The sequence below is a fragment of the Crocuta crocuta genome, unplaced genomic scaffold, assembly GCF_008692635.1.
Source record: "Crocuta crocuta isolate KB4526 unplaced genomic scaffold, BGI_CrCroc_1.0 scaffold67, whole genome shotgun sequence".
NCBI lineage: Eukaryota > Metazoa > Chordata > Mammalia > Carnivora > Hyaenidae > Crocuta > Crocuta crocuta.
Window position 1 is genome coordinate 2,245,180 of NW_027531896.1, and position 20,406 is coordinate 2,265,585.

At 45.0% G+C, this 20,406-nt stretch overlaps 1 protein-coding gene and 1 pseudogene across 2 annotated transcripts in view; one reads left to right on the forward strand and one right to left on the reverse strand.

Annotated features, from left to right (window-relative positions):
• Nucleotides 1-20,321, reverse strand: part of ACOXL (acyl-CoA oxidase like) — a 337,609-nt gene extending 317,288 nt beyond the window's left edge. Inside the window, exon 1 of one of the 2 annotated variants that reach the window (XM_077773455.1) lies at nt 20,153-20,321. In XM_077773455.1, coding sequence (XP_077629581.1) covers nt 20,153-20,277 — 125 coding nt within the window. In that variant the 5' untranslated portion in view covers nt 20,278-20,321. Of the gene's footprint in view, nt 1-5,843; nt 5,889-20,152 lie in introns of those variants that run through there. The other variant, XM_077773456.1, reaches the window with a different exon arrangement.
• On the forward strand, nt 12,368-12,822 carry LOC144239435 (U1 small nuclear ribonucleoprotein C pseudogene; annotated as a pseudogene).
• Nucleotides 20,322-20,406: the final 85 nt, after the last annotated feature.

Consider the following 20,406-nt stretch of genomic DNA (forward strand, 5'->3'; position numbering starts at 1 on the left):
GTTAATGCACAGATAATACACACACTGACCAAAGGACCTGACAAATTACTAAAAACTATAAAATAAAGAGACCTCAAGAAAACTGGGTTACTCTTAAATAGTTCTCAACTATTAAAATTCAAGTTAAAGAAATTCTGTACTCAAAAAGGAAAAATGTGGATCTAGAGACATTAAAGAACATTTCTCAATAAAGATATGTTAGACATTTTAATTAGAGGTCTACCCCCATTCCCTTGCCCAAATGGCACTCCCAAAATGCGCTACCAGACATGTGTATGATGATACATGGGCCAAAACAGCTGTTCAACAGCACAACACTGCAAGCATTTAAAAGATGAGTGACTGAGCAAAAAGAACAGAACATCCATATAATGAGATACAGAGATCTCGCATATGCCAATATAAGGAAGTTGTCAAGATAGGTTTAAAAAAATTTTTTAATGTTTTTATTTTATTTTTTGAGAGACAGAGAGAGCATGAGCAGGGGAGGGGTAGAGAGAGGGGGAGACACAGAAACCAAACAGGCTCCGGTCTCTGAGCTGTCAGCACAGAGCCCAACACGGGGCTCAAACCCACGAATGCAAGATCATGACGTGAGCCGAAGATGCCAACCGACTGAGTCACCCAGACACCTCCATCAAGATACTCTTTCAATGAAAAAAGCAAGGTGCAAACAAGTGAATATATTACTTTTACTGATAAGAAGCGCCAGGGGTGGGTGGGGAAGAACACTACATATTTGCTCGCATATATATTGTTCCTAGTTTTTTACTCTCTTAGAGGACACCCTAAAACTACTAACAGTGTTTACCTTTTTGTATGTGGGGTGGAAATGGGGGAAACTTGGCAAATGGGGCAAATGGGAAATAGTACTCTACCTTTTATGTGCTCTGACTTTTGAATCATATTAAAATATCTTTAAAAAAACACTTAAAATATTTTAGGGGTGCCTGGGTCACTCAGTTGGTTAAGCATCTGACTCTTGATTTCAGCTCATGTCATCATCTCATGGTTCGTGAGTTCGATCCCCCCACACTGGGCTCCATGCTGACAGTTCCGAGCCTGCTTGGAATTCTCTCTCTCTCCCTCCCTCCCTCCCTTTCTCCCCTGTGCTTTCTCTCAAAAATATTTTTAAAAAAAGAAACCAAAAAAAAAAAACCCCACCAAAAACGCAGGAGGGAAGCAAAGATAAAAAAGGATTCTTTAAATATAGATTAATTTTACTTGTACACTTAAAATGACCACTAGATGGCGATTGTCCTTCATTTGAACTGTCATCACAAGGCATTTATACAACAATTAAAGCTGGATGAAGAAGTCTTAGAAACTGCCTGAAAGCTTGAGCAGCTGATTATCTTAATAAGAATACCTAAATTCCTAACACTTTTCAATAAAAAAAGTAACAGTCTTTGCAATGGAAAAAATCAGGATTTTTAGAATACCACCCATCCTGAATTCTCCAAATTCCTACACAATATGAATATCTGTGTGTTTTCTGTCTTTATATATCAATGCCCACACCTAACAATTTTAATAGGCCACCTCAGATGCTATTTGTATAAGAATGGGATATAGGGGCACCTGGGTGGCTCAGTCGGTTAAGCACCCAACTTTGGCACACATCATGACCTCACAGTTTGTGGGTTTGAGCCCCATGTCAGGCTCTGTGCTGACAGCCTGGAGCCTGCTTCAGACTCTGTGTCTCCCTCTCTCTCCGTCCTTCCCCTGCTCACACTATATGTCTCTCCCTCTCTCAAAAATAAATAAACATTAAAAATTAAAAAAAAAAAAGAATGGGGTGTAAATCATAAACAGGAATTATTTTTTTGGTAATTTGGCATATATAATTTCTCATTCTTGAATCTATAAGATACGAATATGGAAAATATTGTTCTCTATGCCTCAGACTGTGGACAGAGGCCCTGTGGAATTAAGAGCCTTGGCAGGCCCTGGGTGGATGGCATTGGTGTCAAGATTAGGAACTGTGGGACACCGTGAGGACAGCTGTGGGGTACAGAGGGGGCCCAGCTCTGCTCCTAGCAGCTCTACCATCATCTGACCTACCTATTGGTGTTCTGTGTAGGATTTAGCTTGGGGAGAAAAAAAAAAACAGTGCCGTTACCGAGAACAAGCTTGAAAACCTGTGAAGTAGGATATGCCACCTGCAAGAACTAAAACAAAAGGTAACCAATTTCATCTCCCATCAGCGAGGTGCAAGGGGGTAGACACCCAGCATGAGTAAGATTCCTGTCTGGGAAGTCTCACGTGTGGCATCAAGACCAAACCACAAGGCACAAAGTAAAAATAAAAAATCAAATCAAATCAAATCATAAACACCTATTAGAATGGCTAAAATAAATAATACTGACAATATCCAGTGTTAAGATGAATGCAGAGCATCTGGACCTCTCCTTTGCTGGTGGTGGGAGTAAGAAATGGTATAGCCACTCTGGAAGAGTCTGACAGTGCCTTATGAAGCTAAACGTACACTTATGTAACTCAGCAATCCCATCCCAGGGTATTTACCCAAAAGAAATGAAATCCTTCATTTACACAAACACTTACACATGAATGTTTATAGCAACTTTATTTGCAGTCGCCAAAAACTAGAAACAATCCAAATGTCCCTCAACTGGGGACTAAAGGTACAACTTTACGAGGTGGTACTGAGTGATAAAAAGGAGTGAACTACTGGTACACACGACGACTCAAATGGATCTCAAAGGCATTGTGTTGAGTGAAAAAAAAAAAGTCATATACTATGTGGTTCCAATTTTATAACATTCTCAAAATGACAAATTATAGTGTTAAAGAATAGATCGGTGGCTGTCAGGGGACAGAGTTACAGGAAGAATCTAACTCTAAAGGAGAAATAGAGGCGGGTGCCTGGGTGGCTCAGTCAGTTGAGTATCTGACCTCACTTCGGGTTGTGATCTTGTGGGTTTATGGGTTTGAGCCCCACATTGGGCTCACTGCTGTCAGTGCAAAGCCCACTTCAGATCCTCTGTCCCCCTCTCTCTCTCCCCTTCTGTTATTTGTGTGCTCTCTTTCTTTCTCTCAAAAATAAACTTTTTTTTTTTTTTTTTTAATTAAAGGAGGGGTGCCTGGGTGGCTTAGTTGGTTACACATCCAAATCTTGATTTTGGCTCAGATCATGATCTCATAGTTTGTGAGATGGAGCCCCACATCGGGCTCTGCACTGAAAGTGTGGAGCCTGCTTGGGATTCTCTCTCTCCCTCTCTCTCTCTCTGCCCCTCCTCTGCTTATATTCTTTCTCTCTCAAAATAAATAAATTCTTTTAAAAAGAAAAATTATAAAAGACGACAAATAAAAGAAGATACACAAATGGCCAGTAAGCACACAGGAAAGCACTCAACAACACTGGTCACCATGGAAATGGAAATTAAAACCATAATGAAATACCACTATACACCGGCCTTAAAAAAAAATTAAAGCAAGATGAAATGCTAACAAGGATGTTGAGCAACTGAAACTCTCATACTTTGTTGTGCAAATATATAAAGATACAATCATTTTGGGAAAAGGTCTGTCAACTTCTCGTAAAGTTAAACATATATCTACCTTATGACTTAACAATTAGACCCCTGGACATTTACCCAAGAATAACCAAATGCTCACAAAATTCTTGTAGAAGAATGTTCATATCAGCTTTATTCGTAATAGCCCCAAACTGGAAACAGCCCAAGTTTCCATCGCTAAGAGAACAGAGAAATAACTGTGATTTAGTCATGGAATGGAATACTGCTTAGCAATAAAAAGGAACATACTGCTGATACACATACATGACATGTATTAACTTAGAAAACATTATGCTGAGCTCTCTTGAATCACTTGCTCTGCAGGAAGCCAGCTGCCATGATGTGAGGATGCTCGAGTAGCTTTATGGAAAGTTCCATATGGGAGAAACTGAGGCCTCCTGCCAATAGTCATGTGGGTGGACCATCTTGAGAGCCCAGCCCCAGTCAAACCTTTATAGGACTTCAGATCTGAAGTCCTACGTGCAACCTCATGACAGACCCAGAGCCACCCTGCCAAGATGCTCTGAAATCCCCGACCCACGGCATCCAGGTGAGGTCATACATATTATCTTTTAGGATGCTAAGTTTTGAGGTAATTTGTTACATATCAATAGACAACTAATACTCATAGCATTGTCATACACACACACAACACACACGACTGATGGGCACGAACTAGTATCTTATTTTTAAAACACGTCAATAATATGTAATATACCAGGAATAAGACATGAGTCATAAAATTATAGCCTAATGAATTATCACAAAGAAAACACACCTATATAATCCTCATCTGAGTCAAAGAAAATCACATTACATCACCAGCATGCAGAATCTCCTCGCAATCTCCCTCTCAATCATCACTCCCTCTCTCCTGCCCGCTGCGAGCTGTGCTCCTGACTTGTAACTCCATAAATTATTTTTGACTGCTTCTGAATATTACAGAAATGAGATTAGACTCTATGTGTTCTGTTGTGTCTCTTTTTTTTTTGCTCAACATGGCTGATAAGATTTATCTTTGGTATCTCCTGTATCGGCAGCTCATTCATTATCACTGCTATATAGGATTACATTGAATTAATATACCACCAAAAATATGCTGAGCGAACATACTGTGTGACTCCACTTACATTTAATTCTAAAACAGACAAAATTCAAACATAGTAGGGGCAGGGGGAACCAGAACAGTGGTTACCTCTGGGAAAATAAGAGTAAGGATTGAGTGGAAAGGGCATGAGGGAAATTTCTGGGGTGATAGTAATGCTCAATATTTTGATAGAGGTTTGAGTTACATAGGTGTATGCTGGTGTCAAAATTCCGAGAGTGTACATTGAAGATTTTTGCATTGCATTTTACAGCAAAACAAAACAAAACAAAAACCCGAACACATTTTGAAGTCTTGTTCATGATATGTACACTGAATTATTTGGTGGGGGGAGGCATTGAAATGCATCCAAAAAAATGAAATATGATGGATAGAGGGATGTATAAATGAATAAATATGTAATAGAGCAAATACAGTAATAGGTTATTAATGGTAGAATCTAGGTGGTGAGTATACAGAACTCAATGTTATAGTCTTTCAATTCCGTTATATGTTTAAATTTTTTCAATATAAAATATTGGACTAAAGTAGATGACCAGAAGGGAAATTATGGTAGGGCATCATTTCCTTACGTAAAAATGAGACCTTCAAGTACAGATCTTGGTTTCTAAAAACTATTCTCAAATAAAAGGAGCATAGGTTTGCTGCAGAAATAGGCAGAGAAAATACAAGATGAGCCCGGAACACCTTGCAGTATTAGAAAGTAAAGAAGTCCTTCAAAAAAACGCCCCAAATGGGGCTCCTGGGTGGCTTAGTGGGTTAAGCGTCCGACTTTCGCTTGGGTCATGATCTCGCGGTTCGTGGGTTCGAGCCCCGCGTCGGGCTCTGTGCTGACTGCCAGCTCAGAGCCTGGAGCCTGTTTCAGAGTCTGTCACTCCCTCTCTCTCTGACCCTCCCCTGCTCACGCTGTCTCTCTCTCTCTCTCCTAGAAATAAATAAAACATTAAAAATTAAAAAAAAAAAAAAAAAAACCCCAAAGGACGGGGGCATGTCAAAGGGACACAGGAGATGACTGAAAGAGCCCCCTGGGAATGCTGGAAAAATTTGGACAAAGTAAATGACTATAACACAATCATAAAATAAATATACAGGAGTCCATACTGATATAAGTAGTTAAATAAATACATAAGGAAAAGAGATGAATCGCCTATAATAAATAATTTGTGCAGCTACTCTCCCCTCTAGCAGGTAGAGCTTACCTGTCTCCACACCACCACTGTCCCATGAGCGTTGACGGCACGTAGGGACCTGCTTGCAGAGGGGGAAATGTCATTTCACAATGAAAACATATGATAAACGCTTCCCTGCCCGGGTGGTCAAGGTTAACATCACCACTGACGAGCCATGTCGATAGAACGTACCCCCTGTTATGAATGACAAGAAGGGCATTTGCCCTCATACTCTTCCCAAAAGCCCATAACCTCCATCTAGACATGAGAAAAGCATCAGACCAACCAAACTGAGGGTATTCAACAAAATACATGACCGATACTTTTCAAAAGTGTCAAGATCATGGAAAGCACAGGAAGACTAAGGATCTGTCCCAGATGAGAGGACACTGAAGAAACAAGACAACAAAACACAGTGTGGCATCTTGGATGGGATCCTGGAATGGAAATGGGACACTGGTGGAAAAAGTGAGAAAACTCTAATGCAGTCTAGAATTTCGGTAATAGTGATGCACCAGTGCTGCTTTCTTGGTTTTGACAAATGTACTGTGGTTGTGTCAGATGTTAACAATAGTGGAAACTTGCTGACGGGTATGTGGGAACTCTGTATTTTCTTCACAATTTTTCTAAAAATTGAAAATTATTCCAAAATTAAGTCCATTTTGAAAAGAGACAAGGAACGAGGCAATAATAACAACAAAAAATATTTTTGTGCATTTTTTAAAAAACCTTTTAAAAACCCAACAAACCAAAAACAACTTTTTAAAAAAGCAGTTCTGGGGGTACCTGGGTGGCTCAGTTGGCTGAATGTCCAACTTCAGCTCAGGTCATGATCTCACAGTTTGTAGGTTCAAGCCCCGTATCAGGCGCTGTGCTGACAGTTCAGAGCCTGGAGCCTGCCTTGGATTCTGTGTCTCCCTCTCTCTCTGCTCCTCCCTGGTGGTGTTCCCTGTCTCTCTCTCTCTATCTCAAAAATAAACAAACATTAAAAAAAATTTTTTTAAAGTGGTTGTGGGGGCACCTGGGTAGCTCAGTTGGTTAAACGTCCAACCTCGGCTCAGGTCATGATCCCACAGTTCGTGGGTTCGAGCCCCATGTCAGGCTCTGTGCTGAAAGCCTGCTCCAGATTCTGTATCTCCCTCTCTCTCTCTGACCCTGAGAGATTTTTTTTTTTTTTGCTTGGCAAAAATCAAAATGCTCTGTCTCCCTTAGGAAATGAGGTGGAACTCACTGCCAAGCCTATACACACATGAAAGGCCGCAGTGAACAACAGATCCCCAGAGGCAGCGAGAAGAGAAACCCTCGGTCTTCTAGTAAATACCACAGCTACCTCACAACCTGACCTTCCACCTTCCAAAGCCTCCACCCACCCCTCTGTGAGCCCTCGCACAGCCTAGATGCCCTGACCCTGAATGGAAACAGAAACCGTTAAATCATCCTGTGGTAACTGTCAAAGACCAAGGCCCTGAACCAACAAGGGTGACAGAAAAGGCTACGGGAAGGGTTTTCTAAGCACTGCGGTTTAATTGTAGCTGTGAGGTTCACTCAACCACAGAGAAGTAAGTACGCTTGCCGGTTGGCAAAGTCTACAAAACTAGCAGAAAGAAAGCATGGAGATAGAGAGAAAGGAAGGAAGACGAAGAAAAGACCCTTGCAGCCAGAGACAAAAATGTGATGAGAATCCCTGACAGGAGGCATTGCCAATCCACATTCCCGAAGCCTAGGCTTGCCAGCCAGTGACTGTGGGAGAAGAGAAGTTCCCTCACCATCCTTCCTTCGGGCCTCCCTTCCCGAGCTTTCGGTAAGCGTCTGCACCACACTTAACACAAGGAACTCAAAACAGGCCAGACCTGTCCCTACCCTGAAGGAGCTCAGACTCTAGACTGGAAGACACAGGAGTAGAAGGAGGGTCCCCAAACAGTGTGACATAGTTTCACACATTCTCGTTAGACCTCAAGCGGCCAGAGGGCTGTTACTGCCTCCCCAGCGACGGCAGGGTTGTTTTCTGGAGCAGAAAGTTTTCAATTTAGCACTTACCTTTGCTTAGTTCTGTCAGGAGGAGTTGCCGGGGCAGTGAGAAGGCAGAGGAGCAAAAGCCTGGTGTTTCTGCAAGATCTGCTGAGAAGTGGGGTGTCTGTGGGCTGAGAGAGGAAGTCCCCAGGAGGGAGGGAGCAGGAAGGGGACGTAAGGGGGAAAGGGTTGGAAGGAGCAGGAAGGAAGTGAAGGGAGACGTATGACCAAATGAGCAGAAGACAGGAACAGGTACAACCACCCAGGACAGCAATACAAGGTTTCAACAAACTCAGGCAGGCTTCCCCACTAGGTAAAAGCACGGGTGCCAGATAGTGCTCCTGGCCCTTCCTGGCCCTTCCTGGCCCACCACGATCCTGAGGTGCTGCATCAGCTCAGCCTGAGGGTGACGCCTGATACAGGCTATCACAGCGATCCCAACCTCCAGGACAGCGTCTGGCTTAGAAAGGAAACTTGAAATCTCAAGCAAAGAGGGTTATTTTGGGCGGTGTATGTAAGTGGTGCAGAGGCTGGAGTGACACAAGAGAGGCTGGTTGAGAGAACAGAAATGGGTGGGTAGCACCACTTAACTCAGTGTATTGGCGGATGGCTAGAGCTGTGGTTTACAGCTATAACCAGGCCTCGACTCGCTCCTAGGGCTGTGCTCTGCCCATGGAATGCTGGAGTCTGCTAGCTTGTCAGGCTTTGTGTTTCTAGCCATAGTGACACTCTTGGTCACCTGAAGGATGCTTTGGGTGGAATATTATGGTATTCATATTCTGCAGGCCTCTAGAGTGGAAATCCCTCACCTTCAACAACAACCCATTCAACAGCTATGTAGGAAGCACCCTCAGTGGGTCAAGCAACATGCACGGGAGCCAGGGTCCCCTGCTGAACCGTGAGAGCCTTCTGTCCACCTACCTGTCCATTTACAAGTAAATAGGAACTGGGGCGCCTGAGTGGCTCAGTCGGTTAAGCATCTGACTTCGGCTCAGGTCATGATCTCGAGCAGTTCATGAGCTCGAGCCCCACGTTGGGCTCTGTGCTGACAGCTCAGAGCGTGGAACCTGCTTCGTATTCTGTGTCTCCCTCTCTGCCCCTCCCCCACTTGTGCTGGCTGGCTTCCTCACTCGCTCTCTCTTTCTCCCTCAGAAATAAAATAAAAACATTAAAAAAAGTAAATGGGAACTAGAAAGATGGACATGGAAATTCCCTTGGGGGCTAATTACAACCTGGACTTCAAGGCCTGAGATCCCTCAAGGGTCAAGAAGAGGTTGAATCAATACTCTCCCACGGCAGCCAAGGGGGAGGTGAGGAGAGCACTCAGTGGGTCTGCAGCGCCCTTAGTAAGCCTACAGATAGTTTCAAAACAAACAGAGGTTTGCACACGCTCCATAAAGCCATCATTATGAACAGGAAGACAGGTAATCAGAGCCCAATGCTTGGGCTCCTGACAGCATCACTCATGCACCTGAATTCCCGCCTCTGTGCCTGAAACCAATGTGAGCTGTGTTTCCACCCCTCCAACTGAAACAAGAGAGACTATCCATACGGGCCAACCAAGAACGGAAGAGAAAGTGCCAGCAGACAAAGGACAGCACCAACATATTGGCAGCTGGAAAGTGAACAGGCAAGTGAACAGGGAGCAGATTTCGCAGAACAGAGAATGCTAAGTTAATGCTAAGTTAAGTCAACCAGCTGGTGCGACTGAGCTCCACTAAGGCTTGGGAACTGGAGGCTCCAGGCACCTCTGACAGCTCCAAGTCCTCTCCCCAAGCTCATCAAAGCCTGAAGGTTCACTGTCAGGAGAAGGAGATGTGAGAGGGCAACAGAGAAGACCCACACTGAGAACAGTGGGGCCAGGGGGAGACCCCTCAGCCAGAGGCCCACTTGCCAACACTTAGGACATAACCAAACATTGGGAATGGCCTGTACATCATGGGCAGGTTGGACAACTTCCCAGCAGATGGCTGTAAAGTGACTTGTTCTAACCAATTCAGAGCTAACAAGCATTTTCCAGCAAACAGAAGTCAAAAGTCTTAGGAGAAGAGCATTTGCTGGTTGGGGTAAAGCCACATAGGGAGGAGCCCTGTTCACGGTCACTTTAGGCAGCCAGGAGTATGGCCTGTGTGGCCTCATCCTCTACCCATCAGTCCTCAGAAAACGAAAAGAGTCCTCCGTGGAGAAAGGAACTCCATCCAAAACAAAACTGATCTGTCACTGAAAAAAGGCTACTCTGTGATCAGGAAAGCCTGTGGCCAGCAACCCTGCCTGTTTACAATAAGAATTTTCTTTATATTTTTTATTTTGCTCCTATTGTGAGCAAACACACAAGATGGACTAGGCATTTAAGGAAAGCTTCAAACACAAAAAACAGAGGTCAAAGTTACAAATTGAAAAAAGGAAACCAAAGGAAACAGAGACAAAGCAGAGAATAAAAAGGAAGATCTAAAAATAGAAGAGATTTTACAGTCAGAAGACAATAACAGGTGTTATCAAAAAAAGGAACAAAGAGGGGCGCCTGGGTGGCTCAGTCGGTTAAGCGTCCAACTTTGGCTCAGGTCATAATCTTGCAGTTCGTGAGTTCAAGCCCCTCATTGGGCTCTGTGCTGACAGCTCAGAGCCTAAAGCCTGCTTCAGATTCTGTGCCTCCCTCTCTCTAGGTTCCTCTCCTGCTCAAACTCTGTCTCTCTTACTCTCTCAAAAATAAATATATTTTTTTTAAAAAGGAAAAAGAAATTTACAGAATTTTTTAAAAAATAATATGACAGTAGATATTTTTAACTCAGGAAGAGTTGGAAGTAAAGAAAATCTCCCAGGAGGTAGAACAAAAGTAAGTAAGTAAGTAAGTAAATAAATAAATAAATAAATAAATAGAAAATAAGGATGAAAGAAGGATAAGAAAATCAAAGGACAAGGTCAGGAAATCCAGTATCTAAACAAAAACAGTTCCAGGTAATGGTGTAAATAACTGAAGAACATTAGTTTCTAGATTAAAGAGCCCATTATATGCCCAACACACTGAAAGAAAAAGAGAACCACATCAGATCACTCCGTAAATGATGTAACAACAGTGCTATGCTAAAGAAGAATGCTCATAATGGTGTGGCTTCCAGAAGGAAGAAAAATAAGCCATTTATAAAAGGTCAGGGTGCAGAAGGGGTAAGATCTTTTAATAGCAATGCTGGATACTAGCAAACAATGGTATGATGCTTTTAAAAATCTGGGGGAAATTTTATTCCCAGCCTAGAATTCTATACCCAGAACAACATTCAGTCAATTAGACAGTGAATATTTTCAGACATAAAAATCTCAAAAATCTCAAAAAGTTACTTCTCTTTATATTCTTTCTCAGGAAGCTATTAGATGAAAGACTGTTCTGGTTACCCATAGCTGTGTAACAGTGTACCCCAAAACTTAGTGGCTTAAAACAGCAATGCATCAGTGTTCTATCTCTCTGCTTTCTATCAGGAGTTTGGACACACAGGAACAAGTAGGGATGGCTTGTCTCTGCTTCACAATGTCTGGAGCCCCAGCTCAGATGACTTCAAGAGCTGAGAGCTGGAGCAGTTGGGAAGGGTTAGCAACTCTTTACCTCTCTTCCTGCAGCCTTTCTCTATGGACCAGCTACAGGCTAACAGACCTTCTTATATGGATGCTCAGGAGTGAAGAGACAGGAAGTGAAAGGTATCAGTCTCTTCAGGCCCGAGCCCAGCAACTAGCACATTGTCACTTCAGCCATACTCTGCGAGCCAAAGCAGTCACAAAGCCACCCAGATTTAAGGGGGAGGGGACATAAGCACACCTCTTAGTGGGAGTAGCATTAAGGAATTTGCAGCCATACTCCATAAAGGGCTAAAAAGAGAAAGCCTGGGGAACAGAGAAGATGCAAAGGCAATTCCTAATACTGAAGAGACATGTAGAAAGCCAGTCCAGACAAATGGGACATCCAGGAGGGATGTGTCCTCAGGCGCTGGAGGAATGGAATTGCCAATTACCTGACAGGTTTGACCAAGTTGAGAGGAATGTAACCATTCTATACCAAACTGTGGAGTCAAGGACTCATGGGTTATAGAAAAGTAAGCAAACGAATAAAGGGAAAACTGATATCTCCAAAGAAATAAACAGTTATAAAAGAAAGGAAATGAAATATGATGCACCATGGGGCACGGCTGGGAATAATATTTATGTAGTCATGTCAATGTGAATACTGGATAGTGATTTAAATAAAAATGGTGACATGGTGATTTTTGGAGCATAGACAAAGAAAATGGTGCAGCACTGAGAATCTTCATTTTCTGTAAGAGTCACTTTATACTCAGGAAGTGGTGGTTTAAGCATGTTGTTTAGGAATATGGAGGTCAATAACATAAGAAGCTGGTGAAAGAATGGGTGGAGCTGTCAAAGCAGAAAGGAATGAGGGACAGAAGCAGATGGGGTAGGGATGGCTGTTTTCCATTACAAATCTCGTTGTACTCTTTGTATTAAGAATATTCATACATGGCACGGGACAGAGAGCCACTGGCCTGCAGAGCAGGAAACCTATGTTCTATTGTGATTACTGAGGCATATACTTCAGCCATGACTCGCCATCCACGAGGAAGACACACTGAAATGGTAGGAAACGCAAAGAGAACGTGAAAGACTATCAGAAATCGATGGGAGAGTAGGCTCAGAGCCTTATCCACAGAACAACTGTAGTATTTCAACAAGCAAAGATACCTCTTCCTCCATTCTCTGTTCCTCTTCCTGCAGGACAATGATCCCACTTCCCCACCCCACCCCCGGTCTCCAGGGTCCCCCTCGCCCTGGTATGATGCCAGCACCCCATATGGGGGGCATTCCTCCTCCTGGGATGATACCAGTGGGAACTACACCTGGAATGAGACCACCTATCAGAGGCCACAGAGCAACGATGCCCGGACCCCCAATGATGAGACCTCTCACCTGTCCCACAGTGGTGCCCCACTGGCCAGGAATGACTCAACCAGACAGATAAGGAGAGATGGGAGCCTCTTTATACTCATTTTATATTCCTTGTTCTACTTCACCAGGAGATCATGGTGCTGTGACTGTGGGTGGTTTTCAACAGCACGAGGAAGCCTTGTTCCCCCTTCTTATCAAAGAGAGAATAGTTTTGGCAGGGGAGTAGTGAGACCAAAAAATTAAAAAAAAAAAAAAAAAGCAATTTTCATTTGTATTGTGAAATGTGAAAATAAAATTGTCAACTGCTTTAGCTAAAAAAAATGTTCCTACATCACACAATGAAAATAAGAATTATAAAAGAGCAAGCTGTAAAATACATCATATAGCACGATCTTGCTTATAGAAGAACGTACTGTTTACGTGTATATGAACTCATAGAAAAACAAGGAGAAGTAGAAAAACCCTACCATACGCGAAAGTACTAGAAGTGGTTGGGGCATCAGATGTCCATCTATGAGTGAATGGACTAACAAAACATGCTATATCCCTGCAATGGAATGTCATTCAGCCTTAAAAAGGAAGGAGATTCTGACACATGCTACGACACAGATAAACTTTGAGAATATTACCCTAAGCGAAATAAGCCAAACACTGAAGGAAAATGTGTGATTTGACTTATGTGAGGTTCCTGGAACGGTGAAGAGACAGAAGGCAGGATTGGTGGCTGCCAGAGGCTGGCAGGGAGAGGCGAATGGAGGACAATTCCCGGGGAGGAATAATGGCTGTTGTTTAATGGGCACAGAAGTTCTACTTGGAAGATGAACAAGTTCAGGAGGTGGTGGTGGTGGTTACACAGAAACATGAATGGACTTAATGTCATGGAGCTATACACTTAACAATTATTAAAATGATAAATTTGGGGCACCTGGGCTGTTCAGCGGGTTGAATGTTGGCCTTCAGCTCAGGTCATGATCTCATGGCTGTGGGTTCAAGCCCCATGTTGAGCCCTGCATCAGGGTCCACACTGACAGTACAGAGCCTGTTTGGGATTCTCTATCCCTCTCTCTCTGTCCCTCCTCCACTTGCAATTTCCCTCTCTCTCTCAAAGATAAATACATAAATCTTAAAAAAAAATTTTTTTAATGTTTATCTTGAGAGAGTACAAGCATGAGCAGGGGAGGGGCAGAAAGAGAAGGAGACACAGAATCCAAAGCAGGCTCTAGGCTCTGAGCTATTAGCACGGAGCTTGATGCAGCGCTCAAACTCATGGACCACAGGATCACGACCTGAGCTGAAGTCGGACACTTAACCGACTGAGCCACCCAGGCGCCCCCAATAAATAAGTCTTTTTTAAAAAGCGGTAAGTTTGATTTTATGTGTATTTTACTACAATGAGAAAAGTAGTTGGAGGAGGGGACAGTTAGGAAACTTACAAGTGTTCTATATTATTTGGCTTTTCACAATGAGACTGTCTTCACGTATACTTGCATATCTTAAGAAGACTTAGGGGGGAAATTTTCAGCAGTTAGGAAGAGATAGGTGCATTGTTCTAGGAAAGGGAAGTCAAGGGAGTAGAGAGAAAGAAGGGGTGAGGGGAGCCAGCACACTGACACCAGGGAGGGGAACCCTGCAGAAGGGCGGGTAAAAGGTTTTAGGAGACCAGCAACATCTAGTGGGGCTTTGTAGGTTGTTTTCAAGAGGGATGTGTGCATACCCACACATGTGCACACCCACTCACCAGCCTGGCCCTCAGGCAAGAGCTCCAGTTTGCTGAGAAACTAACTCAAAAACATGTAAAAAGCTTATCTCATTTCATATGTTGCTTTTAAACATTCCCTGCAAACCCCAGTGAGGAACCTCGAGTCTCCCCCAATCCTCCCGCTGTCGAAATAAACAGCATGCTGTCACAGGGCAGCCATGGCACAGTCCCAGGGTCTGGGGGACTCTCTGGAGTGAGACAGCGTGGAGTCAGCCTGACAAGCCAGTATTTGGGAAAGAGGGTAAGCCATTCCTTAGGAGGGGAGCCCGGGCTGCACCCACACCTCACCTGGGAGCAGAGTGTAGGAGGTGAACCCCAGTGCTGAGGAGGGTGGCCGCTATGTGCCCAGGAAATCACACAACCCCTGCTCTTTTGGAGGCAAACTATTTCCCGGCCTCTTGTGTCCTGGGAGTGCCTGAGCCTGTACAAATGTCCCACTGTACACACGCAGCACTCAGGGAACCTTGCGGCCACAAACCCCACCCCACCTCCAACACCCATTTTAACTTCAAAGGCCAGGGGAGGAGGCGCAGACGCAGGAGATGCAACATTGCCCAGCGAATCAATGACTAGAGAAGTTTTATTTCTGGTCTCCTCTGGAGCGTTCTATCTTAGTGGAATGTTAAAACATCAAGAAATCAAGATCGCTGTCTTCTAACACGTGATAAGATCAAATCTGATAGTACAGTGTGACCAATAGATATCAGAATCTTTTTTTTTAATAGTTTATTGTCAAATTAGTTTCCACATAACACTCAGTGCTCATCCCCACAAGTGTCCTCCTCCATGCCCATCCCCCCCTCCCCCCACATCCATCAGTCCTCAGTTTTTGTCAGCATTCAANNAGCTACAATGGCGGCAGGCGCACCACCACTCTGAAGTCCTACCTCCAGGACCCAGCACAAAGAAGCAGTTTGTGCGCTCAGCTCCCCCCAGGACCAGTTGGCGTGAGGGGACCTGGTGTGCACGTATTTGGCAAGTATGGTCTTTCTATGCACCGAGGGGAGGTTTTTCTCCCCCGAGCGGAGGTTTTTCTGTTTCGGACTCTCTCCTTTTCCCCTCTCACTCCCCGTAGAGGGTAGAGGGGGATCGTCTCCCACCCTGGAGTCTCCGATCCCGGCCCGATTTTATCTTCCCCGGTTCGCACTCACGTTAGAAGGCTCTCTCAGTGGATTCTGCGTCCTTTGTCTCCCAATCTCTCAGGTTTTGTAAGGTTTCCAATGGCTTCAGATCTTTTCTGTGTGATGTATGGGCGCGAGTGCAAGTACGGAGCTCCTTACTTCTCCGCCATCTTGCCCCCTCCCACCAATAGATATCAGAATCTTGAAGCACTTGGGGAATCACTTGGGAAAAACAGTATAAATTTAGTCTATGCTCTTACCAGAACTCCAAAATTATGAAGTCAGTCAACAAGAACTGCCAAGAATAGAAAAGTGTTTGTTAGGATAATGGTGTTCTAATCTTTTTCTTTTCTGGTGTTATCTTTTGGTGGGTTTTTTTATGGGGTAGGGGGCTTTGGTATCACACCACAGCCAGCAACACTGAACACCTATTCATCAGTTTCTCGACTGAGCAACATAACAACCCAGTGGCACACGTATCATCCCCATTCTGTGGATGAGCAAATGTCAGCTCAATAAGGTAAAATCACTTGATGATGGTCAGACTGGGAAATAAGCTGCCTGCTGGCTTTCTGACCCGCTGGGGTGTCTTTCCCTCCATCCCTAAGCTGGTTGTACAATCTCAAGGAAGTACTTCTACTTGGCCCAAGTCAGCAGTTTGAGTATGAGAATTTTGTTCCATATTTTATTTGTTTTAATTTTTTTGTTTTATTTTGGAGAGAGAGAAAGAGAGAAGGGGAGAGAGCACAAGTGAGGGAGGGGCAGAGAGAGAGGAAGAGAGAATTCCAAGCAGGCTCCACACTGTCAGCTCAGAGCCCAATGCAGGGCTCAGACCCTGGAACCGTGAGCTCATGACCTGAGTTGAAGTTGGATGCTTAACCCACTGAGCCATTCAGATGCCTCTTGTTCCATATTTTAAACTGCAGTTCCGGGGCGCCTGGGTGGCTTAGTTGGTTAAGCGTCCGACTTTCGCTTAGGTCATGATCTCGCGGTTTGTGGGTTCGAGGCCCGCGTTGGGCTCTGTGCTAACTGCCAGCTCAGAGCCTGGAGCTTATTTCAGAGTCTGTGTCTCCCTCTCTCTCTGACCCTCCCCTGCTCACGCTGTCTCTCTCTCTCTCTCTCTCTCTCTCCTAGAAATAAATAAAACATTAAAAAAAAAATTTACACTGCAGTTCCTAGGATGCCTGACAGCTCAGAGCCTGGAGCCTGCCTCCGATTCTGTGTCTCCCTCTCTCTCTCTGCCCTTCCCCTGCTCTCTCTCTCTCTCTTCTCAAGAATAAATAAACATTAAAAAAAATTTTAAATAAAAAACTGCAGTTCCCTAAATTGAAAAAGGCAAAGAGATGACAGCCTAGGAGTGACACTGAGAAGACTGAGGAGTACAGGAACAGAGACGTGTGGACGTGTGTGGACAGGGCTGTAGCAGGTCAAGTAAGACTGAAAGGACCTCTTTGTACTCTTAGAAATTGTTGAGGCCTTCCCACAAAAACCTGCACACAAGGGCACATGGGTGGCTTAGTCGGTTGAGGGTCCAACTCTTGATTTTGGCTCAGGTCATGATCCTAGGGAGGTGGGATCCAGCCTCGTGTTGGGCTCTGCACTGAATGTGGAGCCTGCTTAAGATTCTCTTTCTCCCTCTGGCCCTCTCCCCAGCTCATGTGCACGTGGCTCTCTGTCTAAAATTAAAAAATTTAAAAGAAAAAACCCTGCACACAGTAGCTTTATTCCTAACTGCCAAAACTTGGAAGCAGCCAAGATGCCCTTTTGTAGGTGAATGGATAAACAAACTGTGGCTCATGGAGACAATGAAATATTATTCAGCACTAAAAAGAAATGAGCTATCAAGCCATGGAAAGGCATGGAGGAAGCTTCAATGCATAGTTCTAAATTAAAGAAGCTAATCACATATGACTTCAACCACATGACATTCTGGAAAAGGCAAAACTATGGAGTAAAAAGTTCACTGGTTGCCAGGGGTGGTTTGTGGGGAGAAACAAAAAGGCAAAGCACGGAGGATCTTTAGGGCAGTGAAAATATTCTGTATAATAAACCATAATGATAAATGCATAGCATTATATATTTGCCCAAACCCACAGAATATACAATGCTAAGAGTAAGTCCTAGCATAAGCCATGGACTTGGGGTGATCACCATGTTCAATCTTGGTTAAAAAAAAAATGTATCATTCTGGTGGGTGACACTGATAATGGGGAGACTATGCATGTGTGGAGTTTGACAATATACAGAAAATCTCTGTATCTCTCTTTCAATATTGTTGTAAATCTAAAACTGCTCTAGAAGAAAAATAAAATCTTAAAAAATTATTGAGACCCTCAAATATTTATTCTTACCATATTAGAAACTGTGACAGAAAAATATTTGAATATATATTAAATCATTTGAAAGTAACAGTAAATCATTTGAAAGGGTGCCTGGGTGGCTCAGTCAGTTGAGTATCTGACTTTGGCTCTTGTCATGATCTCATAGTTCATGGGTTCGAGCCTGACATCAGCCCCTGTGCTGATAGCTCAGAGTCTGGAGCCTGCTTCAGATTCTGTGTCTCCCTTTCTCTCTCTCTCTCTCTGTCTGAGGGATTCTGTGTCTTCTCCCTTTCTCTCTCTCTCTCTCTCAAAAATAAATAAACATTAAAAATTTAAGAAAAAGAGGGGCACCTGGGTGGCTCAGGTTAAGCGTCCAACTTTGGCTCAGGTCATGATCTCACAGTTTGTGGGTTCAAGCCCCACATCAGGCTCTGTGCTGACGACCAGCTCAGAGCCTGGAGCCTGTTTCTGATTCTGTGTCTCCCTCTCTCTCTGACCCTCCCCTGCTCATGCTGTCTCTCTCTCTCTCTCAAAAATAAATTAAAAATAAAAAACATTTAAAAATTTTAAGAAAAACAAAATAGTATTAAACTCATTAAACTTTTAATGAAAAAACTATATTTTCTAACCCCCCAAAAAATTAGTAATGAGGCGCTTTTTTTGCATTTTTACAAATCCCTTTAATGGAAGGGATTGATAGAAGATAGCGGGATTCTCATATCTGCTTCTGCATTTCATCTGTTGGGATATTATGCTTAACGTAGTCTCTGGAAGCCACCACTGAACATTGTGAGAAAATGAGAATGAAAGGCTAATAACATCTTAGTATTATTATAAAATTGGTTTTACCTTTGAATCTCATGAAATGATCTTCGGTACCCCTGGACCACACTTTGAAAACCATGACATAAAGAGAAAGCGGGAAAACACTCCAGGACACACTCACATTTCATCTTCCCTAAGTCCACCCCCTTCCAAGGCGGAAACCCCAGCTTCTTCTCCAAGGGCAAGGCACCTGCTTCCACCTCAGCCCAACTTATTCTTTTTTTTTTTTTTTTTTTAATGTTTATTTTCGAGAGACAGAGAGTGTGAGCAGGGGAGGGGCAGAAAGAGGGAGACACTGAGTCTGAAGCAGGCTCCAGGCTCGGAGCTGTCAGCACAGAGAGGAAATGGGACTGAAACTCAAGAACTGTGAGATCATGACCTGAGCCAAAGTTGGTGGCTTAACGACTGAGCCACCCAGGCGCCCCTCAGCCCAGCTGATTCTTAAGACAGAAGCTAAAAGTGGACTGGCCCAGCCAACTAGTTAATCGTCGTTCGCAACATACTGGCGTTTTTATTAAGGGCTTCCTTAAGCTACAACTCCAGAGCCTGGTTCTAAGAGTGGGCTTTTCAGACTGTCTGTGAAGGGGTGAGCTGCCCAGCACAGGAGGAAGAGCCCACAAGGGGACACACTTGCTGAGTTCTGGTTCTGACTGCCTGCCACTGAGTTTTCTCCATGAGAAGAACTTGAGCAGCACAGCCTCTCTGTCCACTTCTCAGGGCTGTCCTGGCATCGAATGGCCTCGTGGACTTGAACCCCCTCCCCCTTAGAACCAAAGTACTAGGCTCCTGGGAGTCCGCCCCATCCCAGACGCCCAGATATGCCCTGTGCAGGGCCAGTCCATTCCGGTGCAAATAAAAGTCCCTCTCTTCCAGGCAGACACCACCCAGAGCCTAAGCTGTCCTGCCCGGTTCCTGCGCACCTGGTCGGGCGCACCTGTTGCGTACACCGAGGCACGATCGCCCTGGGCGCGGCCCACGCACACCACATCCCGGCTTTTCTGCCTCTTCTCCCACCACCCGGAGTGGGACAAGAGGGGCGGGCATTCAAGCAACTGAGATACAGAAGCCGCGCCGAACCTTCCAGCCGCGACTCTCAGCGGAGCACCGCGCCTGCCGCTGCGGGCCCACCCCTTCACCCGGTCTCTTCGGACTCTTCGCTTACACGCGAGCTCGGCAGGCGGAGGCCACCCTCCCTGCGGGCCCGTGAGGTCGGCAGCCGTCTGCGGCGCCCGCACCTCTGGGGGGGAGAGCCTATCACCGGCACAGGGTAGGAGGGTGATGCCTCGCCCTGGCCGGGAGCACGCCGGACGGTGCCCCCCGGGGGCTCGCGGAGGCCGAGGGGACACTGCCAGCCGGCCCCCCGCGGCTGCACAGTACCTGTGGCGGAAGAGCGGGCTGCCTCCCAGGAGCCTGCGGAGTTCGTTCTTGAGGCTCCAGAACTCGCCGTCCAGGTAGCGGTGCAGGGACGAGTCCCCGAGCCCCGGGTCCGGAGCCGGCTCCATCGCGCCGCCCGGCTTCTGGCTTTGCCGCAGGCAGCGCTGGGCCAGTTCCCCTCCGCGCCTCCTCCGAGAGGCCCGCACGTGCGGCCCGGGAGCGCACGCCCTCTTATCCGCACCGCCCGGGGGGGGGGC